The 24,752-nt window shown below is 38.1% G+C and overlaps 2 protein-coding genes and 1 long non-coding RNA gene across 3 annotated transcripts; 1 reads left to right on the top strand and 2 right to left on the bottom strand.

Moving 5' to 3' along the window:
* The first annotated feature begins 1,074 nt into the window (after nucleotides 1-1,074).
* LOC120481928 (uncharacterized) lies at nucleotides 1,075-22,024 on the top strand. Its single transcript, XR_016149575.1, has 4 exons — nucleotides 1,075-3,646; nucleotides 4,188-5,745; nucleotides 6,936-7,113; nucleotides 21,917-22,024. It is a non-coding gene; the product is annotated as an uncharacterized LOC120481928 (long non-coding RNA).
* LOC120481926 (zona pellucida-like domain-containing protein 1) lies at nucleotides 5,571-13,158 on the bottom strand. The gene is made up of 11 exons (XM_039675824.2): nucleotides 13,149-13,158; nucleotides 12,914-13,039; nucleotides 12,562-12,782; nucleotides 10,530-10,714; nucleotides 10,173-10,245; nucleotides 9,964-10,061; nucleotides 9,799-9,879; nucleotides 7,927-8,095; nucleotides 6,944-7,052; nucleotides 6,816-6,836; nucleotides 5,571-5,725 (listed from the first exon to the last, which is right to left on the bottom strand). Exons 1-11 carry the CDS (start codon nucleotides 13,156-13,158, stop codon nucleotides 5,571-5,573), a joined length of 1,248 nt encoding a protein of 415 aa, XP_039531758.1.
* Nucleotides 17,418-24,477, bottom strand: zpld1a (zona pellucida-like domain containing 1a). Its single transcript, XM_089126420.1, has 10 exons — nucleotides 24,268-24,477; nucleotides 23,961-24,181; nucleotides 23,477-23,658; nucleotides 23,036-23,108; nucleotides 21,906-22,003; nucleotides 21,401-21,481; nucleotides 21,142-21,316; nucleotides 20,127-20,223; nucleotides 19,677-19,706; nucleotides 17,418-19,321 (listed from the first exon to the last, which is right to left on the bottom strand). Exons 1-10 carry the CDS (start codon nucleotides 24,371-24,373, stop codon nucleotides 19,146-19,148), a joined length of 1,239 nt encoding a protein of 412 aa, XP_088982546.1. The 5' UTR covers nucleotides 24,374-24,477; the 3' UTR covers nucleotides 17,418-19,145.
* Between the last annotated feature and the right edge of the window lie 275 nt (nucleotides 24,478-24,752).

Below are 24,752 nucleotides of genomic sequence, written 5' to 3'. Positions count from 1 at the left end.
CACGAGAGCTACCTGCCCTAAAATACACCATGCGCTCGCGTCTAGCTCTCCTTTTGGATGGCAAACCGCCTCTCACGCTCTGTCTACTGATTCAGAACAAGAGAAAGTGTCTGCTGTTCCAGAGCCGGAGCCAGTGGCTGCTGTTCCAGAGCCGGAGCCAGTGTCTGCTGTTCCTGAGCCGGAGCCAGTGTCTGCTGTTCCTGAGCAAGAGCCAATGTCTGCTGTTCCAGAGCCGGAGCCAGTGTCTGCTGTTCCTGAGCAAGAGCCAATGTCTGCTGTTCCAGAGCCGGAGCCAGTGTCTGCTGTTCCAGAGCCGGAGCCAGTGTCTGCTGTTCCAGAGCCGGAGCCATTGTCTGCTTTTCCTGAGCCGGAGCCAGTGTCTGCTGTTCCAGAGCCGGAGCCAGTGTCTGATGTTACAGGAGCCAGTGTCTGCTGTTTCAGAGCCAGAGCCGGAGGCAGTGTCTGCTGTTCAAGTAGATCTCTCTTTGCTAAACGAGAGCTACCCGCCTTAAAATACACCATGTGCTTGCGGCTAGCTCTCCCTTTTGACGGCAAACCGCCTCTCGCGCTCCCATGTTTTCTTCCCTCATCGAGCCTCGACGGAAGAAGCTTGCGGATATTGAAGGTCTGCCTCCTTTAAAAGTGTCCGCCGTCCGGGTGAAACAGTATGCTATTTTTATTTAACCGGTACAGTGGCCGGTAGGTGAAGTGAGTTTAACCGCCACAACACAAAATCACCCGCATTTGGCTGGTGGCAGGTGCTAATTTCCATCCCTGTTCCATAGCCGGAGCAAGTGTCTGCTGTTCCAGAGCCAGAGCCAGTGTCTACTGTTACAGGAGCCCGTGTCTGCTGTTACAGGAGCCAGTGTCTGCTGTTACAGGAGCCAGTGTCTGCTGTTCCAGAGTCGGAGCCAGTGTCTGCTGTTACAGGAGCCCGTGTCTGCTGTTCCAGAGCCGGAGCCAGTGTCTACTGTTCCAGAGCCAGAGCCAGTGTCTACTGTTACAGGAGCCCGTGTCTGCTGTTACAGGAGCCAGTGTCTGCTGTTCCAGAGTCGGAGCCAGTGTCTGCTGTTACAGGAGCCCGTGTCTGCTGTTCCAGAGCCGGAGCCAATGTCTACTGTTACAGGAGCCCGTGTCTGCTGTTACAGGAGCCAGTGTCTGCTGTTACAGGAGCCAGTGTCTGCTGTTCCAGAGTCGGAGCCAGTGTCTGCTGTTACAGGAGCCAGTGTCTGCTGTTCCAGAGTTGGAGCCAGTGTCTGCTGTTCCAGAGCCGGAACCACTGTCTGCTTTTCCTGAGCCGGAGCCAGTGTCTGCCGTTCCAGAGCCGGAGCCATTGTCTGCTGTTACAGAGCCGGAGCCACTGTCTGCTTTTCCTGAGCCGGAGCCAGTGTCTGCCGTTCCAGAGTCGGAGCCAGTGTCTGCTGTTCAAGTAGCTATCTCTTTGCTACACGAGAGCTACCCGCCCTAAAATACACCATGCGCTTGCGGCTAGCTCTCCCTTTTGACGGCAAACCGCCTCTCGTGCTCCCACGTTTTCTTCCCTCATCGAGCCTCGACGGAAGAAGCTTGCGGGTGTTGAAGGTCTGCCTCCTCTAAAAGTTTCCGCTGTCCGGGTGAAACAGTATGCTATTTTTATTTAACCGCTACAGTGGCCGGTAGGTGAAGTGAGTTTAACCGCCACAACACAAAATCACCCGCATTTGGCTGGTGGCGGGTGCTAATTTCCATCCCTGTTCCAGAGCCGGAGCAAGTGTCTGCTGTTCCAGAGCCGGAGCCAGTGTCTGCTGTTCCAGAGTCGGAGCCAGTGTCTGCTGTTCCAGAGCCGGAGCCAGTGTCTGCTGTTACAAGAGCCCGTGTCTGCTGTTTCAGAGCCGGAGCCAGTGTCTGCTGTTCCAGAGTCGGAGCCAGTGTCTGCTATTCCAGAGTCGGTGCCAGTGTCTGCTGTTCAAGTAGCTATTTCTTTGCTACACGAGAGCTACCCGCCCTAAAATACACCATGCGCTTGCGGCTAGCTCTCCCTTTTGATGGCAAACCGCCTCTCGCGCTCCCACGTTTTCTTCCCTCATCGAGCCTCGACGGAAGAAGCTTGCGGGTGTTGAAGGTCTGCCTCCTCTAAAAGTTTCCGCTGTCCGGGTGAAACAGTACGCTATTTTTATTTAACCGCTACAGTGGCCGGTAGGTGAAGTGAGTTTAACCGCCACAACACAAAATCACCCGCATTTGGCTGGTGGCGGGTGCTAATTTCCATCCCTGTTCCAGAGCCGGAGCAAGTGTCTGCTGTTCCAGAGCCGGAGCCAGTGTCTGCTGTTCCAGAGTCGGAGCCAGTGTCTGCTGTTCGCGCGTCTAGCTCTTTGCTACATGAGAGCTACCCGTCCTTAAATACACCATGCGCTCGCGTCTAGCTCTCCCTTTGGACGGCAAACCGCCTTTCGCGCTCTGTCTGCTGTTCCAGAACAAGAGAAAGTGTCTGCTGTTCCAGAGCCGGAGCCAGTGTCTACTGTTCCAGAGTTGGAGCCATTGTATGGTGTTCTAGAGCCAGAGCCAGTGTCTGCTGTTACAGGAGCCAGTGTCTGCTGTTACCGGAGCCAATGTCTGCTGTTACAGGAGTCAGTGTCTGCTGTGACAGGAGCCAGTGTCTGCTGTTCCAGAGCCGGAGCCAGTGTCTGCTGTTTCAGAGCCAGAGCCAGTGTCTGCTGTTCCAGAGCCGGGACCAGTGTCTTCTGTTCCAGTGTTGAACCAGTGTCTGCAGTTCGCGCTTCTAGCTCTTTGCTACACGAGAGCTACCCGCCCTAAAATACACCATGCGCTCGCGTCTAGCTCTCCCTTTAGATAGCAAACCGCCTCTCGCGCTCTGTCTGCTGTTCCAGAGCCGGAGCCAGCGTCTACTGTTACAGGAGCCGGTGTTAGCTGTTCCGGAGCCGGAGAAAGTGTCTGCTGTTCAATAGCTGGAGCAAGTGTCTGCTGTTCCAGAGCCGGAGAAAGTATCTGCTGTTACAGAGCCGGAGCAAGTGTCTGCTGTTCCAGAGCCAGAGCAAGTGTCTGCTCTTTCAGAGCCAGAGAAAGTGTCTGCTGTTCCAGAGCTGGAGCCGGAGCAAGTGTCTGCTGTTCCAGAGCTGGAGCCGGAGCAAGTGTCTGCTGTTCCAGAGCCGGAGAAAGTGTCTGCTGTTCCAGAGCCGGAGCAAGTGTCTGCTGTTCCAGAGCCGGAGAAAGTGTCTGCTGTTCCAGAGCCGGAGCAAGTGTCTGCTGTTCCAGAGCTGGAGCAAGTGTCTGCTGTTTCAGAGCCGGAGAAAGTGTCTGCTGTTCCAGAGCCGGAGAAAGTGTCTGCTGTTCTCAGATCCTAGGCTGCCTACAGAGACACGTTTTTTTTTTTTTTTTTAGTTTTAGGGTTTTTTTTTTTTGACGGCCTGCTAATGGGGCGGGCAGCTAGAGGATCGTTAGGAGATTAGATGAATGTGATAATTTATGTTTGGGCCTTTTTTGGGCCTGAAATTGCTGATACAACCTTTACTGTTTCATGATCTTTAACTTGATCTTTTTTATCTACTTCTAGAATCAAGCAGATGTGACAGCAATGCACACTCTTGTGCTCCAGGGATTACCTATCCTGCTTGGAGATGATGCCAGCAATTTCTACAACACTTGCTATGTAAGTTCTCATTGAAATAATTTTTGAAAGGGTTACTTCTCCCCAAAAAAAAATATTTGCATTAATTGAACTTCTGTGCTCCACTGAAAGATTTTTTTTTTTTACCAAAAACTCTACTAGTTACCAAAACTTTTCATAATTTAAGTATTAAAATCAAACAGTATTAAAATAAGTATTAAAATTTTTGACAAAATGACAAAAAAAAATTCCAAACTTTTCACCACAAAAATGATTCCGTGATGCAAACTTTTCTCCAAAGAAAATGGTGTAATATTACAACTCATTAGTTCAGTGTTGACTTCATCACATCATTGTAAAGACCATAATTTGTATAAACAGTGATGTTATCTCCTAGTTCTGTTCAATTCTCATACAATTTAATTAATATACCATTGAATATTTAAGAGTCGGGGATAAAACAAAGAATATAATGATAAATACTTAATTGGACATGTATTAAAGGCAGGTCAGATAACTGAAAATGAATCATGCCTTGGCACATTTCCCTGTTGTTATATTTTTATTGTTTGGTTTCATTCAGGTATGTGATGTTGATGAAGCCTGGGCACACGCATCAGTTGGGCTGCTGACTGTCATGGATGAAGAAGCTCTTTCTCCAAATAAGCTATACCTTTGCCCAGTGTCTACTGCAATTATTCTGGAGAGAGGTATCATAATGGATAACTTGCAGAACCTGCCTCAGGCCATTTGCGTCTTATGCTTTGAATTTGGACTACCCAAAAGACATGAAAAACACTCTTAATTTTATTCAAAAAGTGATGCTTGGTTTGGGACAGAGCAAACTCCCACCAAAACTACAATCTCTAAAAAAAATCTCCTGATGAGTTAGAATGTAATCGTAATCAAATGAGTGATGTTTGGCAGTTGATTTGTTTATTAAAGTGGAAATAGATTAATTGATAGAAAACTAAGCACTTTTTTAAATTGTCAGCCCATTTATAAGCAAGTTAAGCAAGGTTTATAAACAAGTTAAGCAAGGTTTTTAAGCAAGTTAAGTAAGGTTTATAAGCACGTTTAGAGTAAAGCTTACTTGTTATTTTTAAGGCAATCGGTTTGCATGGTTTTGACAAGTAAACTGAATTGCTTTTGAAGTAAAGTAAACTCAGTAATTCCAAGTTCTATGCAGAAAACATCAGAGTTAACACAACTAGTATAAATTAGTAGTTAGGAATAATCACTAAGTATATTTTACTTGAAATTATTTAGTTGTTAAAAATAGTAATTCTGAGTAGTCTATACTAAGAAAAGTACATCTAAAGTAAAGTATCAATTATACTATACAAATTTGTTTTAAGTTACTACAACTCTCTTGTAAGTGTACAATACTAGACAGACACTTGTTAGTACTACAGACTATTCCTCTTTCACTTTACTCGTTTTTTTTTTCCCAAGACAATCGATTTGCATGCTTTTTTAAGTAAGGTTTAAAAATTGGATTTTACAGTGAATGCAGTTCAATTCGAAAACACGAAATCACAGATAATTCATATTGCCTTATCTATAAGCTAAGGATTAGAGCTCTGTTTTGGTTGTGCTTTAATATGTACACTGTAAGACAAACAAAAATAGTAGAAAAACGGATTAGGCACTGGCAATTTTCTGCCAAGACAGTAGATGTTAAGTTTACATACATTTCCTTCAATCCTAAAACACAGCACAATCCAATGCATAATTCAAAATACATGTAAAACCCTTGTGTTCTGTTCTTACAGACTTTTCTTATTGTATCCCAAGATACCTACACTTAAACGTAAGTTCCATGTGTAAAGCTGATGTAGTGCACAGTTGCTCCTCTAAACCACATTATGCTATGATTATTCACCAAGAAATTAATAGTTCAATGTTGAGCTCTCCTCAGCCCTCCAGCGGTGGGAGATCATCTCTTGGAGCAGGGCATCTCAGCTCACCGGACTATTTTTGAAGTTGCATTGTGCCAGTGTCTTTTGTAGAAAAGTGCTCCCATTCCCACAACCATGATGCAAGCGAATGCCAGGATGCCCACAGCTACGCCGAGACCCACCGAGGAGTCCACTGGTTTTTTCGTACTGAATGACACATCTGAGATGCAAAGACATGAGGTCAGATTGACAAAGCTAAAAGCAAAAAGTTGTTACACTCTAAAAAATACTGTGTTCTTTCAACCCAACTTTGGGTCAAATATGGACAAATATGTTTAATTACATTTATAACCCAATGTTTGGGTTTGGCCTACAACCTAAAGCATTTTTAGTGGAACTTCAAAAGTTTAGAGTTTATTTTTAAAGAAATCCCTACTTTTGTTCAGCAATTCAGGACATTTATAAATGTTATAAAATATTTCTATTTCAAATTAATGGTGTATTTTTATTTCTATTCATCAAAGAAGCCAGTTAACACATAAATATTAAGCAGCACAACTGTTTTCAACATTGGTAATAATATATGAAGAGTTCAGATGCAAAAGCCTCTAAATGCCTTTTCTTCTTTAATGATGATTTTTATCAAACTTGTATATTAAAGTTCAGTAATTTCACTTAAATGGCAATGATAATTACCTATTAATTGTTATTTACGTGAAATTACTGAACTTAAATATACAAGTTTGATAAAAATCATCATTAAAAAAGAAAATTTCAAATGGCATTTAGAGGCTTTTGCATCTGAACTCTTCATATGTTTCTTAAACATCAAATCAGCATATTAGAATGATCATGTGACACTGAAGACTGGAGTAATTAAATACATTTCATATTAAAACATTTTAAAATATAATAAAATAGAACAATAACACAACATTACCGTATTTTTGATCAAATAAGTTAGACTTATAGAGACTCATTTTAAAAACCCTACTGACTCCAAACTTTTGAAGGACATTTTAAAACTATTTAAGGGAGCAATTTGAATTTATATTCAAAATATATAATCTTAGTATTATTATTTATAGTAAATTCATTTATTCATAACAGTGTTTCTATGGCCAAATAAAAAAAAAAAACAGTGATAGACAGCAGTGGTTACTGTACATTCATCTATATAAAGATCTGCCTCACATACGTTTCTTTTTTTTATCTGGTTCATTCACATGATTTATCTGAACAAATTGATTCACTAAAACTCTCCAACACTGGCCAAATATTACATTACATATCAAACAGTTAATGCTCACCTTCCTCTTTTGTTGCCATCACTGAAATGAAATAAACAGAATGGAATTAGTTTCTCAGAAAGCAATGTAGGAAACTTAAAACTCATAGTGTTACATTAATGATTCATTTTGTTTTCAAAGGGACTTACCGTTCTCTGCACGTATGACGATGGCTGGTGACGTGATGGTAGTGCTCTCTGAGACTCCATTTGAAGGACTGATGGGAGCAACGTCTCTCCTTTTTCGTTTGCGACATTGCTGTGGAAAGAGCCATAGATCCTGGTTAGTCCAAAAAGTGTCCGGTCCAATACTTGTCTGGGTAAGTGAACTGTGTGTGTGTGTGTGTTCAAATGCCCCCACAAAAAAAGCAAAGCTTGGCAAAACCACTGTATAGTGACACTAACATATGATACAGCATAATGCAAACAATATGATCCAGACCAAGCCAGTAGGTCCTTCTTTTCTGGTTAGACTTAATTTCTAAAAGGCTCATTTAAATGGATACTTCACCTCTGGAAATATGAATGTGTATTTAAAAAAATGGGTCATTTATGAAGAAGAAATGTGAATTATTTTTGAATTTGGAGCTTTCTAAACTGAGAAAAGCCAGAAAATGTATTGAAAGACGAAATGGATGAAAGACAACAACTCCCAACAACAACAAGTATAGGCTACTAGTGAGTCTCCATGATTAGTCTGCCCGAAAATGTGTTTCGAGATCGCCTAAAATGTCAGGGATTCGGCTTTTGCGTTCAACAGTCGCCATTCATTATGTTTACTGTGGCGAGCGGGACGAGTGTGGGCCGCAGGAGAATGGCGCGAGGCCGGTGGTGTGATTAACGATGAGCGACACCTGTGAGACGCACCGGTCTCGTATCTCCCATGGAGGAGCGGGAATTTTCTTAGCAATGTTAAATCTGCATAACATTGCTATGAACATTGCTAAGATTTTTTCCTGATAAAAAAAATACATAAATCTCTCGTCTCAGGGGTATATGAGAGTGGAAAACATGGTAATTCAAAAATACAACAGGTTTTCTACTAATACAAGCTTAATGCTGAATCCTGAAGTATCCCTTAAGAAGAAATTATGTTAATGGGGAGTTTATGTTTTATGTGTGTATGGGTTTACCCTAAATGCAGCGCAGGTTGATATTTCACACAGTCTTGTGATGCAGTGTAGATAGTACGTCGACACTGTCTGGTTCTGCTGCTCTGTGAAGCGGAAGGCAGGGAACGAGAACCGAGCAAGCTGCATCTCCCCGTTCACCAGCATTTTAGTCAGCCGATCCATTTCACAACTAATCAGGCAAATCATCAAACTAATTATTCTGTCTCAGGCCCTCCAAACACTTGCAGACAGATTTTATCATTACAAACATGGCTTTTGTACATGGTACAGTCATAGTACATGTCCAAAACAACACAATAGCATTGCACCATGTACACACAGCATTATATATGACTAGTAATTGTCCAGTAATAGGGATGCACCGATATGAAATAATTTTTAAGAGCCTGATTACAAAAACAAAAGCCTCAACATGTAAAACCATGTCCCAAGCACACAATTATAATGACATACAGTTTTATGTAGATTATTTTACAGACTTGTGATGCATGTTGCCTTTCCCACTTTTTTGTAGAGATTCCAATCATTTTTCAAGCAATTCAAAACAATCATGGCGAACAGTGCGCATCTGAAGTTTCTCAGCTGAAGGATATAATAAATTATTTATCAAGTTTAATATATCGGCCAAATTTTCATACCATAACATATATCAGCCGATCCTGATATGGTGGCCGATATATATTGTGCATCCCTCCCTCTCCAGTACCATAGTATAGGTCTAAGTACAACTAAGGTATTTGACACCCCCATACAGCCACAAAACATGTTCAAGGGTTAACATACATCAATACGCTGATTTCATGCAGCCGCCATTTTGAAATCGAAAGTGAGGCTCCGGTGAGAAGAACCCCGAAAGTAAAGATTAACAACAATAATGTTAATATCCAATATAGGATATGTATATAGTTTGTTCCTGGTTCTTTTTTTACTTTCTGAATTGTATGTAAAAAATATATACATATTATTTATAAATTAATTTCACTGTATATAGTCTAAAGTATACAGAAGCGTATCGCATTTTACTCAGTTTTTCTGAATTACGGAGTTAATTATCTCAGAATTATGAGATTATTTTTCATGAAAAAAGTTTTTGCTCTGTTTTTCTGAATTAACGAGTGAATTATCTCAGAATTATGAGAGAATTTTTCACGGAAAATGTTTTTGCTTTGTTTTTCTGAATTAACGAGTGAATTATCTCAGAATTCCGAGATAATTTTTCACGGAAAAAAAAGTTTTTGCTCTGTTTTTCTGAATTAACGAGTTAATTATCAGAATAACAAGATCATTTTTAATGGAAAACATTTTTTTTTTCAATCTGTTTTTATGAATGAATGAGTTACTCATCATTTTTTAGATAATCAAGTCATTAATTCAGAAAAACACAGAGCAAAAACATTTTTCCGTAAAAATGTATCTTGTAATTCTGAGATAATTAACTCGTTAAGTCGATTTTTTTTCTTCAAGTGAATGCAATACACTTCCGTAAAAGTATGAGAGATGTACATTATTAGAATAACTAATTTTTACCTTAAACAAAACAATACGCCAACGCATTCACAACTCTCCTGCAATTCTCCTGGTTTACTTCCCACCGGAGCCTCGCTTTCGATTTCAAAATAACGGCTGCGTGAAATCACCGAATTATACTGCATTATGTTTGTAGTTTGGGTTACATTTTGTATTGGATTTATTTGATGAGTCAATCAATACTTTCAGTTTTATTGCACTTCAAATTTGATAATTCATATTGCCTTATCTATAGGCTTAGGGTACTACAATATGATTGTAGTTTGTACATAAAAACAATTTATTAAAAATATATAAATTATTATATAATAATAATAAAAATACTAGTTTTATGATTAAACTTACGGCACGAAGAGGTTGAAGTAGTTTTTGGTGGTGGGTGCAATGGAAGTGGAGGCAAAGCATCTGTCCAGCAGCAAAAAGTACCTGTGAAGGACATAATAATGGTCAACTTCAACACAAAACTGCTCGATTTACTGCCAGGATGATACTCAATGAAACATGTCTTACTGGGAGGTCAAGTTGGTGGCCTCCACTTGCACAAACACATTTGTCCTCAGTTCAATACCAATGGGAGGCATGTGGAGAGGCTGGGTGTAGTTTACGTCCTGAGAAATGAAACAAAATAAATTCAGATAAATAAATATTTGATATTAGCCTTTGCTTATAGCTGATCTAATCTATGGATGCATGAAGGTCCAGTTTAAGGACTGACATACACTGAAGAGTCTGAGCCTCATAGTGCTGATGAAACTGCCATTGTTGTCTTTGACTGCAATCGAGGAGGACGCCCTTTGAGAAGACAGAACAAGGTTAAAGCTTACTTGAAACAGCTTACAATTACTCAACAGACTAGACATCTGTCTATGTGTCATAGTGTTTCTCTATTGTGAATTTGATATTGTCTCCCTGTCCCTTGACGACAATAACAACATGGATGGATTGGAATTGGATTTTGTGTTGTTAGAGTGATATTACACCAAGACTCTTATTCCCCAGTGAGTTTTGTTCTTTTATCCCAGGTAAACAGATCTTGCACTTGGTTTGCAGTAGTGTGAGAGGAAATGAGTGCTTACACATCCACTTGAGTGTTGTTGATCAAGTACTCGAGAGGATAGGAGCACGAGTAGTAGTACTTCAGCTCTGCATTATACGTCACGGTGCCTGTTGTGATGTCCCTCGACTTTACAACTCCACTGACGTTGACCGTCTCAATGTTGGAGAAATCTGAGAATATGCCTGTCCCAGCACTCTGATATGTCTGCGGAGAAAAGTTAAAAATGAATCTATCTCTATCTATCTGTCTGTCTGTCCGTCCATCCGTCCGTCTAGCTATTCATCAGTACTTTTCATATATCTTTCTAACCATCTATCTATCTGTCTATCTTTCTATCTATCTGTCTGTCCGTCCGTCCGTCCGTCCATCTAGCTATTCATCAGTACTTTTCATCTATCTTTCCAACCATCTGTCTTTCTGTCTATCTACCTTTCTGTCTATCTATCTGTCTGTCCGTCCGTCCGTCCGTCCGTTTAGCTATTCATCAGTACTTTTCATCTTTTCAAAAAAAATCCCAGATTTTTGCACAAAAAATCCGATTTACGATTTAAATTGATTTTTTTCTGTCCCTACTTAAAATCAATCTGCAGATGACAAAGAAATTGTTCAAAACAAGTTTTAACTTTATTTTGCTTTGATATTCCCTTCTGTGATATTATCTGGATTAAAGTGCAATCAGAAACAATAAGCCAAAAAGACAAGGGCAGGCCCTGTCATTGTAAAAAGTGTAAATGTAAGATAACATGAAATGGGTGGATTGGGATTGTAAAAAAACCCCAAAAAACTTGCATCACAATAAGTTTATTGTGATTGTCAAATTATTTGGTAACTAAACATAATTGTATTAGGTTTATTAACCATAAACACAATGTTTACATGGTACAAAGACTGTATGCTACTGTTTTTATTATTGCTTAACACAAATTTCACAATTTCAAAGATTTGATTCTGATATTAATTCAATATCAATTCCTTTGGATAAATATTAGGTACGGTAGATACGTTAATGTGTTATGTTAATTGTTCTCCAAAAATAAATTACCTATTGCTGTAAACATACAGAGAGACCTGTCAGCTGGTATTATTAAAGGTTAAAACTAACTCAAATTAAACATAATGTGTTTTTTATAATAACAAACAACGTTATAATATTTTAATGATATAGGTCAAATATAATAAATGTGTTATATAGTTATCATATTTAGCAAAATGCTCCTCTCTATAGCAATTATTTTAAGTCCAATTAACATGCGTACTATGGGTCATTAAAAGGCATTCCTGAGTCTGGGATAAATGTAACGTTACGTGACACATGTTGTTCTCCAACTTCTCCAGCAGTTTTATGGACATCTTTCCGTGGTTGAAAAACACTGATCGATCGTTTTTATTTCGGTAAGTTAGCAGTAAAGAGTTACAGAGGACCGGTTCACGTGCCGCTTGAACTGAGATCTGTTAGTGATCTTTCACGTGATCACGTCACATTTACAAGCGCCAAAACGGTGTTTATTGTTTGAATTTCGTAATAAATAGCAACAGCAACTATTGTCTCATATCAATAGCAACCTGCTCTGTCTGTTGGTGTCAGTGTCCTCTTGCTCTTTGCTTCGTGATGTTTGTCTGTGTGAGAAAATGGATGTGTGCATGAGAGAGTGTAAAAAGTGACAATTGTGTCTCTCACGGTGGATTTGTGAGAGTTGGCGGCCCTGCAGATTCAGCCTGTAAATGTTTTCGGCGGGTGTGCTTCTGCTGCCGCGGTCTTGTTCGTTTGCCATGTTGTTGGTGTATCTCTATCATAGCAAGCGCTGAGCGCGGTCGGAACTACGGGAGTCCAGATGGCCGCGTCGGCGGTTAAAGAGAAAACCGATTTTCATTCAAAAAAATCTTCGCAAATCGGCGCAAACTACAAATTCGAGTTAATCGATAAAATCGATTTATCGCCCAGCCCTATGTCTATCTATCTTTCTGTCTGTCTATCTTTCTGTCTGCCTGTCTTTCTGTCTGTCTATCTATCTATCTCTCTGTCTGTCTGTCTCTGTCAGTGTATTACTCACGATAAAATTGCTGCCACAGGCATTGGTTGAGTTAAGCGGGAACCTGAATCGGGCCACTGGAGGTGAGACGGTAGTGTCGATGGTCCCCATGCAATCTGGGTTATTTATGACATTGTTGAGGATCAAATCTGATTCGTTGTAGCCAGTGTATTGAACAGGACAGAACATGATGGCCAGACTGATGTATTCCGTTCCACATTCCACCGAGATGTCTGTGTACTCTATCGTGACAAGAACGACCGGATCAGTTGTAGAAAAACTGACAAAGTCTTACTTGAGGCACACAAAAAAACATTTAAATCGAATAAACAAATGTTTTTTTGTTCATCAGAATTTCAAATCAATACTATACCTGGATGTCTGTAATCTGCTCCACATTCGCTCTGTGTTAACTGAAAGGTTTTGTCGAACTTTGTAGCTAGGAGGACGAGGAAAATGTTGAGGAGAATATAACTCCTGTTGTTTCCTGAATGTGAACCTGTTCATAGAAGAAAATAACACTATATTCAAAATCAGTTAGTCACCATTGGTACATCCAAGAGCTCAGCGCATATCCCACAGTTACACGTCCTGGGACACGTACGCACCTTGTATCATGTTTGCGGTTGGCTTTGGTATCCTCTGCCTGTGGGATCTTCTTGGGAATTGAGAGTCTTTTTATAGAGCACTTTCCTTTGTGGGATGGGATTGGATGAAATAAGGTCAGAGAAGTTTGGTGTGTCCACTGTTCAGAACCAGCCCTTTTGTGAGTAAAGTCCCAGAGTCGACTGCCTGAGGGGACTTGCTGAAACTCTACACATGGTGGGCCTTCAAAGACATGCAGTTGACAATGGCCTGGTTTCTATGTCTACTTTACCTAAACATGGATACCCTTGGCATGTCAATATAAGACCTCATAGAGTAAGTGTCCTGCCCCAGGGGGTGGAGACAATACGGCGATGGCTCTTTTGACACTGTACGAAATGTCAGGTATCTCTTATATCGATCCAAAGGTAATCCTAGAAACACAATAAATAAGGATTATAATGCAAAATCCTGTGATTTAGCAATGTAAGTCTAAGCATTTGACTCTTAATGGAAAAAAACCCAAAATGGACAGACAGCTGAGTTATTTGTTGTTGTTTGTTTACTTCTGTTATTCATGGATTATCTGTTTCCATGGTAACATTGTTTTCTTTGGACAAGGGTTTCCCGATATGACAGTTTTAGGCATTGTTATTTGATTTCGGCGAAATGTTAAAGGAAACTGTACTCTTGACATATCCATTGAAATATTGAATATTATATTACAGTTTTTCTTAGTAGATATGGTACATTTCTCAGATCAGAATTGAAATTCTCAAAACTAGATATATTACATAAAAGATATATTACAATTTGTGTTGCTATTATTTATTAAAAAATCTATCTATCTATTTATCTATCTATAATTACAGAACATATGTATCCATCCATCTATACTTACAGAACATATCCATCCATCCATTTATCCATCTATCTATCTATACTTACAGAACATATCCGTCCGTCTGTCCGTCCGTCTGTCTGTCTCTCATCTATCTTCATCCGTCTGTCTATACTTACAATACGCATATTTGAATTTTTATATTTACAATATGTATTTTTATATTTTTATGCAGGTATACCTCAACAAAACTGTTGCAACAACTGTTTACACAAATTAATTCTGCCCATGTTTCATAAAGTAAGCCCACTGGGCATTATTGGATAAACAATTAAATAGATAAGAAATCAGACAACATAATTGCAAGGGTGAGGACAACATTCATTAAGCATCTCAGTGCACTCCAGGGTTTGTTTTGACAGTAATATCTCAATTTAGTCCTGAGTCACTTTGGTTGATCCAATGCTTGACAAAATACAAATAATACCATCAATCTTGACAAAATACAACATGTTCCCAATTAATGCTTATTAGTCACTTAACACTTTTACACCAACTATTCTTATTCCACCAACAGTATGTCATGCTTTCCTTCAAGTCTGACATGCCAGAAAGAATCACATAACCTACGGCTCAGTCCTTACTTGTCCCAGTAGACTAAATCTGTTATCACATATATCAACAGGTCCAAAAGAAAGACAGCCACTGCGTGTAAACACTGTTAAGTGGTGTAAGGTCAGTGGATTATTCTGTAATGAGAGGGCTCTGCTTTAAGCTGCAAACTAAGCACTTTGTTTCAGCACTTTTCTTTTCTTTCTCTGTGCAATGAGCCATAGATCCAGATAAATCTGTGGAGAATCACATGGGTTTAATATAGCTTAAGCCTGCGTCAGATGCCAGAAGTATGAGATCTTCTTCAAAACAGATTTCTTATCGGCATCCACTTGTAAATATGATGCCAGATCTGGTAACTTTCACTGCTATAGGGTCAAATCATAGGTTGAATGACAGTAATATATTTGATCATAATTCTCATTTACTGCCATAGGGCTACAGGGCCTTTGTTTTGGGATATTGGAGACTTTTTAACTTTTAATTGGCAAAATTTTAATTTGTAGCCTTTAGAATATAACACAATAGGCCTATAATTGCAATAAATACAATACATACTGCTACAAAAGTTTGGTGTGAGTAAGACTTTTTTTATTAATGCTTTTATTCAGCAAGAATGCATTAAATTGATCAAAAGTGAAAATAAAGTCATAATGTTACAAAAGATTTCTATTACAAATAAAGACTGTTCAAAAAATTCAAATCTGAAAAAATGTATCATGGTTTCCATAGTATCACAATTGATAATACAATGTTTCTTGAGCACCAAATCAGCACATTAGAATGAATTCAGAATGATGTGACGCTGAAGACTGAAGTTTATGTATAAAATATCGTTTTTATACATACACAATTTTATATGTAATAATAACATTTATCAAAAAATGTGATAGATTCATATTTATTTAATAATATCATTGTGCTCTCACTTAAATCAAAAGAGCTAATCCTTCCATAATCCATTCTATCCCTACGCTGACACTCAACCCTTTATGGCAGATGAGGATATTCTCGTCAGGATCAAAAGTGGATTTTTATTTAAGAAGGGCTTCCTTGTATATCACTATGGAAACCAGCATTGACACAAATACAATAATAGGCTTATATAAAGCACATTGGCGGTAATATGGTACAGTGATGGTTTCATACGGAGCTATCATTACTTTTATATATATAAATTATGGTACCTGAATGATCACCATGGTATTGGTAAAATATGTCAAAAATATGTATATTGTTTGCTGACAGCTTCTGCCTTTACACTGCAGCTCAGGACCGGGGGAATTATCCTGTAATGGATTATTTGTTTTTCATATCCAGATGATCCATGATGTCTCATTCCTGCCATTCTGTACCTTTGATTTCTTCACAATTAATTGGGCCATTCATGCATTATGCCAAAATCCCATTAATATTTTCCAGTCAAAGCTAATAAAACTGGAAGTCTTCAAAAGTCTGAATATAGGCTCTTTGTTTATCTGGCTTCATGATGATTACGCTCACACAGCTTTAAAAGCTTGCTTTCTTCAACATGACAGCACTAAATACAATAGAACTGATTAATTGATTGTGATCCCTGTCTGTTTTGTAATTATTACTGCAAAATCACCAAACTAAATATTCAAAGCACATCTGAATTTACTTTATTGTTAAAAAAAAAAAAAAACTAGGAAAGAAAGACCTAAGTAATACAAATGTGTCTTTGGGGGGATAATAACATGGGTTGTTACATTTAATTAAATTATCTTGGACATAAATTCCATTCAAATATCTTAAAAAAAAAAAAAAGAATAACTAACACTGAAAATTAGAGTATGTGAAACTACCTGCTAAGACTCATTATTGTTCAGCGGGTATCACAGAGACATATGCATACTAATGAGTAAACACAAATACAATTAATTAAAACTAAAAATATCTTAAACAGTCTTCACATCCACCTCAATCACATAGCATAGTGATTTAGGTTGCTGTTCGACTTAATTAAATTTGTTCCCTATGGTCTTTCTCTCAAACTAATTAGTCATGCACTTGGAATCACTGGTGTCCCATGATCCTTTGTGCCATCGTGATGAATGGACTCCTCACATTCCATCCTATAGCCTCTAATATTTTCACTGAACTAGAAATATGTGTTCGGCAGGTCTAGATACCTCAGCTTATGTTCTTCATGTAACTGATCTTAAACCCTGCAATAATGAAGCGAGGGGCTGAGGTATTAACATTAAGTTACACTGCACCAACAGATCGGGATCAATTGACATTTCAAATTAAATACTTGTATAAAACAGTTCGCTGCTCTGTTGATAAGTTAATTTACAAGTGTAATTAAATAAAGCGTGTAAAAAAAAATTGAATATTTCACCCAAAAATTAAGATTCTGTCTTGATTTTTTTATATATATTTTACACGAGTGCATGAATGAATGCAGACTATGAGCACTTGGACATTAAAGTGGATGTGCTCAGTTCATTTGTAATAAACACTGACTAGCTTGCTAACCAAGATTGTGGTTAAAGAGATCAAAAATGAAAAATTTCACCCAAAAATGAAAATTCTGTCATTATTTATTCACCCACGAGTTGTTCTAAACCCTTATGAATTTCTTTCTTTTACTGAACAAAAATATATTTTGAAGAATATGGGTAACTAAACAGTTGACTTCTATTGGTTTGGTTACCAACAAAATGTCTGGTTTGGTTACCATTTTCTTCGAAATATATTCTTTTGTGTTCAGCAGAAGAAAGAAATTGAATTTGGAACAACTTGAGGGTGAGTAAATGATGACAGAATTTTCATTTTTGGGTGAACTATCCCTTTAAACTGCCGCTCCGCTATGACACACTCTAAACAATACTAGGTTGTTTTAACCCAAATTTGGGTAAAATATGGGCAAACCCTAGCCTGGCAAGCCAGACCTACATCAAGATGTTACAATCAAGATACCTCAATCCGAGAGGTGGGATAAAAGTTTGTCTTTCAATTTCCCTCTGCATGCAATAGAATAGTGTGCCGAAGTTACGACGTCACTCTGTAGGGCAAAACGCGGAAGTGAGTTAGCATTTTAGCACTCCCGGTTCCCTCGCTCTAAAGTCTATGGGATTTTTTAATGGGTTTTTGCTAAATCGCCTGAAACAAACCCTCTAAATATTTTCACGTTTTGATCTATAACATAGAACACACCAGTTATAACCTGCTTGTGGGTTTTTTAAACTTTATTGTGTCTGCTTGTGTTTTAAAAAAACTTTATATAGGTTTCAAAATGTATAAATTTTGGATTAACTTGTAAAGATTATCTTGATAGACAAAACGTGTAAGGGTCTTATCTTATTTTTTGCGATTTTCCAAAAGTCTATGGGGAAAATGCATAGCTTTTCGATCGAGGGAACCCATGCGCTGCTAGATCCGAGTTGTCCTACAAAGTTGACGTCATCACTTCAGCACTCTATTGCACTAACCAACCAGAGCAACGAACGGCTGTGGCTGAGTGAGTCCCATGCGTTTTCCCACTAGCGGAGCTAGTTTATGTATTAAACTTTTGCCGTATATGGTCGTCAAAACTCCAAACACATCTTCCTTTTTTAAGAATGACTTAAGTGACGTTCTCTTAACTCCAAGTCCTCCAGAGTCGCAGCCAAAGCCGAATCGAAAGACCGCTGTTCGTCAGCAGCATCTCGTTTGTTTTCAAGTTGGGTTAAAATTTTAACCCAACTTTCACTTTTTAACTGTATATTTTTTTAATTGCATTTTTAACCCAACATTTGGGTTAATCCATATTTGACCCAAATTTGTGTTGAAACGACCCAGCATTTTTTAGAGTGCAGTAATCAGCCTGAAAGAGAAATCTGATCGTAAAAGCGGACAGTTTTAAATGTAGTGCCACTTGCATCAACGATGAGATAAAGTAGTTGTGTTGGATAAGATATTGTGGTCAAAACAATGACACAATTATTCATTGGACCTAAAATTAGGCTTGGTGGTTGTTGCTTATGAGCAAATCTTTTTAGATTTATACTGATACCTAGTATTGTGGATGCAGATTTACACAAAAATCAAATGTTTTCACTATCAATACTATTGTAGTTACCAATGCCATTCTAATGCATTAACAAAATTGTCCAATAATAGAGACGTCACCGAGATAAAGTCAGTAGTAGCCTATTCAGCTGGTACTGTGATCTCAACATGGCAACCCCTAAATTAGTTTGAGCTACGTATGTATACATTTGTGTATACATGATTTTGCCAAAATGACTTTTTTTCTGTGTAATGAGGGGAAAAAAATACTGAGTGCACCTTTTAAGTGCGTTCCTTTTTATTTGTGTGTGAGAATCATTTCAAATTCCGCCTCTAATGATTTAGGATTGTGTGTTATGTAAAGTTACAGGAACGAGAATCGCTGTATTGATGCTTTGTAACCCAAAAAAGGGAAACTGTGTGTAGCTAAAGGCTGTGTATAGTGGTATTATGATACTATTTCCCTGTATGGCATGATGGTGTAAAACCGAAAGGCTCCGCACACAGGTATTGTTGTATTTTTTAGCTGACTGAACACCCGTGTGTATGTTTAGCTGAACGCTGGGTTGTGTGTTCCTGACAGAGGTGTTGGTGGCGTCCATTTCCCCCTCAGCAGTGACAGAGACAAAATGAAGAAACACATGCTCATAACGCCAAGGATTGCAATGGCAGAAATTAAGGCACTCGTCACTGAATTCATTTTGAATGGAGGTCCGTTCAACTGTGCTGAAACACACACACAAAAGCACACACACACACAGTGTTAGTAAGACTTCAAACAATATGAAGCCCACCGTTCAAATACTTATCCTGCACTCTCTTTCAATTCTCTTGTTCATTTCTTGATAACACCACCTGCTTCTACCCTCTATTAACTTCTCACTGTTGGAAGCCCTCCAACTCATCGTTATTTCGGTCATGGTTTTAAGCCGTGACATCCTTTGAGGAAAAAAACATTCCTCTATATTTTCAGGAGGGAGTAAGCGTGCTTTTATCCTCCATCAGAAATGCTACAGCTCTGAGATAGAAGGATTTAGCCTCCTTTTAAAAGAGCTAAAGTGGAGGGAAAAGGAAGTCTTACCTAGTTGGGAATTATTGGTGGGAGTTTCATCTGTGGACAGAGGAGAATTGTTTTAGTGAGATGGCACATTAATTCCCAAAGACTAATTTAAAGTGATAAATAATGTCTCAAAAATGCTGGGTTGTTTCATCTATGGACAAATATGGGTCAAATGTGGACAAACCCAAATGTTGGGTAAAAATGCAAATAAAAAATGTACAGTTGAAAGTGAAAGTTGAAGTTGGGGTAAAATTTGAAATTACATTTGTAACTTAACATTTGGGTTTGTCCATATTTTACCCAAATTTGGGTTCAAACAACCCAGCATTGTTTAGAGTGTATACATAACAGGATCACTTTGAGAGTTGAAATACAATAACTTACAGTGTACTCAAAGTTGACTTTTTAGCAGTTTCTCTGGGAATCATACCTGTGAGATACTAAAACACTACATTATAGTTCATATCGTACCACTTCTGGTGATGATGGGTCCAGCGGTCATGACTGCGTTGTCAGAGGCCACACCGGTTCTTTCCGAAGTGTCCCTTTTCTTCCTCTTACCGCATATCTGTCAGGATGCAAATATTTGCGAGTGAAAAATAATCACAGTTCCAACTTGAAGTTTCTTTGCTTTTATATTAAACAAAGTTATATTAAAAAAAGGAAATTAAGCCTATTATTAATAACCAATTTACTTAATGTTTTCCTTTCAAATTCTAATTACTTTAACCGAGCTGTTTTTGTAATTCCCTTTATTTTCACTGGTGACTCTCATTATATTCGCAGCATAAATTAAAGCCTGCATGACGCATATATAATTACCAGTTTAAATTTATTTTCACATGAAAAAAAATGTGAAACAATTTGTTTGTGTTTTCTATATTTACTTCTGAAGGATATTGTGACACATGTAAGGCTGGAGTAATGGCTGCTGAAAATTCAGCTTTGCCATAACAGGAATACATTACATTTTAAAAAAGAAGAAGATTAAAATAGAAAACAGATTTTTTTAATTGTAACAATATTTTACAATAATGCTGTTTTACTGTATTTTTGTCAGCCTTGATGAGCATAATAAACTCAACAAAAAAAAATTACAAAAAATTAAAAACTCAAGTAATGGATGCTGAAAATTCAGCTTTGCCATAACAGGAATACATTACATTTTTTTTAAAAAAAGATTAAAATTGAAAAGGGATTTTTTTTTAATTGTAACAATATGTCACAATTTTGCTGTTTTACTGTATTTTTGACAGCCTTAATGAGCATAAGAAACTCCAAAAAAATTAAAAACTCCCCAAATAAATAAATAATTTATATAAATAAATAGGTAATTTAAAAAATAATGAAAATATTGTCACAATTTAAAACAAAAAATTTTTTCAAACATTTTGAAAGTCATTTTCTTTGATTAATTTCTTCAGGTTTTAAGGTGAAGTATGACCCAGACATGTTGGCACGTTTCACCTAAAGCAGCCATACTTACAGGCAAGAGCAGGGGGCAATCGTCAGAGCGACACAGCTTGGTGACGCAGTGCAGAAACACAGTGGACATTTTCTGGTTCTTGTGCTTGACAAAGCGGAACACCTCAAAAGAGAAGCGGCCCATTTGGCTCTTCCCGTTCTCAAACACTGTTGTCTGCGGGTCCTTATCGCATCTGCTGGACCAGAGACAAGATACACTTAGCATTCAGCTTCAGCTCTGCTTATATACACCCACATATCTGAAGAAAACATGGAATTACCCAAAGAAAAGGTCATATCGGAGTTCATCATTAGGATTCCCAGAGGGGGTCGTGTAACAGTAGTCCATCAGAACGTTCCACCTGTGGAGAGTGACATGCGTGAATCAGTCTCTAAAACATGGATGCTTGAATAGGTAACCGCCCTATACGACCAAACCACTGTTGTTTCATATAGAAGTCATTTGTCTTATCTGTACTCGGGACCTACAATAATCTTTCCTATTCATTTTAGTGGCGCCCTTCCCTGGCCCTAAACAAGGCCGGCATTGAGTCACTCAGCATTCTTCCTTTAATTGCGTAAACTAGTTCTGGATCTATCTGATATAAGAGAGGAGGTCATTTAGGGAAGTGCTCAAACAATGCAAATGAAAGTCCAAAGACCGTGTGTCTGTCTCAATTTACATTTGACCTCCATCAGATTGTTCATTATGCAGTATCTATCTACATTATGTTTTAGTATGTTGGGCCTCTGCAAGATACTCTTCTACATTTAACTGTAGTTTACCTCCTGTCTAGGTTGGTTGCTTTTACGGCGGCGAACACTCGTGTCTTCAAAGTCAGTCCAGACATTGGGATGGCAAGATGCTGGATGTATGTGGAGTCCTTAAACAGTGAACACCACAGGTTAGGATCCCACACATGTTTGCTGAAAAATGACTAAATAATTTGCTACAAAAATATAGAAGTAAGAAATAAAACAAAACATACACCACACACATGCATTATATATATATATATTGTATATATATATATATATATATATATAAATCACAGTTACAATGTGTCAATTGAGGGTTTTTTTGGTTATATTTCGCTCATTTCTATAGTAGAGACTTCCGAAGTTTTTTCTTATACGGTGTATAGGAATATATAAACAATATAATATTTATTTAAATGTATCATTATTTATTGTATATATAGCAGTTTATATATATATATATATATATGAAGAGTTCAGATGCAAAAGCCTCTAAATGCCATTTGAAATTTTCTTCTTTAATGATGATTTTTATCAAACTTGTATATTTAAGTTCAGTAATTTCACTTAAATAACAATTAATAGGTAATTATCATTGCCATTGAAGTGAAATTACTGAACTTAAATATACAAGCTTAATAAAAATCATAATTAAAGAAGAACATTTCAAATGGCATTTAGAGGCTTTTGCATCTGAACTCTTCATATATATACACTCTAAACAATGCTGGGTTGTTTGAACCCAAATTTGGGTAAAATATGGACAAACCCAAATGTTGGGTTAAATAAAATGTAATTTCAAATTCTAACCCAACTTAAAACTTTCACTTTCAACTGTACAATTTTTTATTGTATTTTTAACCCAACATTTGGGTTTGTCAATATTTTACCCAAATTTGGGTTCAAACAACCCTATATATATATATATATATATATATATATATATATTATAAACCATTTAAGAAAAAACTTTGGAAGTCTCTACTATAGAAATAAGAGAAAACTAAATTGAGCCATATCAGACATGGACATTTCAATAATGATCAAAAACAGAATAACAATATTTAGTTTAGGTATTGAGCACAGTGCAAAAGACGTAGATAAATCTCTATGTATGGCTTAATTAAAAATGATACTGATGTTCTACATGTACTCACATTGTATAGAAGTAAATTCAACGTGCTCACAAAAGTGCCATTGCTGTCCTTCACTGATATCGCCGCAGCTGACCTTCGAACAAAAGAATCTATTAAAACATAATAAATATAGTTTGCAGGCCAGTTAAGTCTGAAAGGAAAACTTGTGTAATAGTTTTTCCTGATTTACTGCCTGATGTCCTTGCAATCAACCCTGCATTAGGTTGTTCAACATGTTCTAGTGCATTCTAATTTAATTATGCCTCACAATTCAGCCCATTAAATCTGAACAATACGTGCTAAATATTTTACAACATGCAATTTGTTACCTTTTTATCTTTCCCCAAAATATTGTGAATAATTTAGCATGAATTGTTTTTTAACAAGGACAGAATAATGCATTGGTTTTGAAATGCAGTACTGAATATATATCGTCATTCTACAGTGATGAAGCCGACTTACGAAGCAAGCTGTGTGTTGTTGACCAGGTATTCCAGTGGGTAACTACAACTGAATTTGTAAAGCAGTCCTGGTAGATAGCTGATGACCGTTGGGGGATCCGGAGTGTCGATGTATCCGGCTATATTCCCAATCTGAACCAGGGAAAGATTCCCATATGCGTTGGGCCCCTGAGCTGTTGAGACCTACAGACACAGTGGCACTAAACTGTGATTGCTATTCCTGAAACGAATGTACATTCACCTCCATAATCCTCAGCCTTTTCATCAATGCCGTCACCAAACCAAAGATAAATCCACCTCACCACAGATGTTCTTCATTTATAACTGTCATTGAGAGAATACTGTCTCTCCAAACACAAGCTGTTTTACTGTAACAAATGTGTTTTCCTACAAATGAGTGAACCTGAAAGGAAAGTTCTAGGTCCTTTAGGGATATGCTAATGATTGTAGGTCGTTGAAAATTGTGAAAACAGGTGGTTTCTTACCACCAGTGCGTTTCCGCAAGCCTCCAACGTGCTGAGACTGATGCTGAAGAGCACAACAGTTGGGAACGTGTTGTTGTTGATGAACCCTCGGCAGTGGGCATCACCGTGACGCCCGTTCAGTGCCAGGTCAGTGTCGGTGTAGCCAGAGAAAAGCACCGGGCAAAAATTAATCTTCAGCGTAATGGTCTGCACTCCACAATACACGCTGATGTCCCGCTCAGCTTTTGAGAGAGAATGAGATATAATTAATTACATGTCACTGATTAAAGCTCGCACAAAAAAAAAAAAACAGAAAGACCTCACTCACCGGGGAAGCGGCTGTGAAAGTTGGCATCGCAGTTGAACCCATTGAATTGCGCGCTGGCTATAAAAGTTTTACTTACAAGCAGAAGAATCACACACAAACGTTCCATTTCAGCGCCTGAGAAAGACAATGTAGGAGCAATTTCTTTGGATTCATCAGAAGATGCTTCTTTTTCTGAAATCAGAGAAGAAATGCATGATTAGACTCTCTTCAAAAGGTAATTTGACGGCATTGTTCTGTAATTACGCTATTAAATTAGAAGAAAACGGATCGAAAATGAGAAATCCGATCCTTTTGTTGGTGCTTCTGTTCAATTTCAAACCAATAATGAATGGAAATTGCTTTGAAGTGCTATTGCACAAACTTTGGGAACAAATCAACTCACCTCAATTTATATATTCAAAAAGCTGCAAATCTATTCAAACAGATTCACTTCCTGTAGGCATTTGTTAGTATGATGCTTTTACTCAGAGTTCTGCGTGTTTCAC

Source organism: Pimephales promelas, chromosome 23, assembly GCF_988280905.1.
Source record: "Pimephales promelas chromosome 23, fPimPro1.hap1.1, whole genome shotgun sequence".
NCBI lineage: Eukaryota > Metazoa > Chordata > Actinopteri > Cypriniformes > Leuciscidae > Pimephales > Pimephales promelas.
The sequence above is the reverse complement of the archived record's forward strand: the minus strand, read 5'-3'. Positions and strand labels throughout refer to the sequence as shown.

Excerpts from the sequence above, each read along its gene's own strand:
- LOC120481926 (XM_039675824.2), bottom strand. Across the intron at positions 10,246-10,529 it reads AACAACACTCAAGTGGATGT|GGCGTCCTCCTCGATTGCAG; the intron begins GTAAGCACTCAT and ends GTCTTCTCAAAG. Across the intron at positions 8,096-9,798 it reads TACTTCAACCTCTTCGTGCC|TTGTGAAATGGATCGGCTGA; the intron begins GTAAGTTTAATC and ends TTGCCTGATTAG.
- zpld1a (XM_089126420.1), bottom strand. The coding sequence starts at position 24,373 with ATGGAACGTTTGTGTGTGATTCTTCTGCTTGTAAGTAAAACTTTTATA. Across the intron at positions 21,317-21,400 it reads CGATATGACCTTTTCTTTGG|CAGATGCGATAAGGACCCGC; the intron begins GTAATTCCATGT and ends TCTCTGGTCCAG. Across the intron at positions 20,224-21,141 it reads ATTGCCCCCTGCTCTTGCCT|ATATGCGGTAAGAGGAAGAA; the intron begins GTAAGTATGGCT and ends GCATCCTGACAG.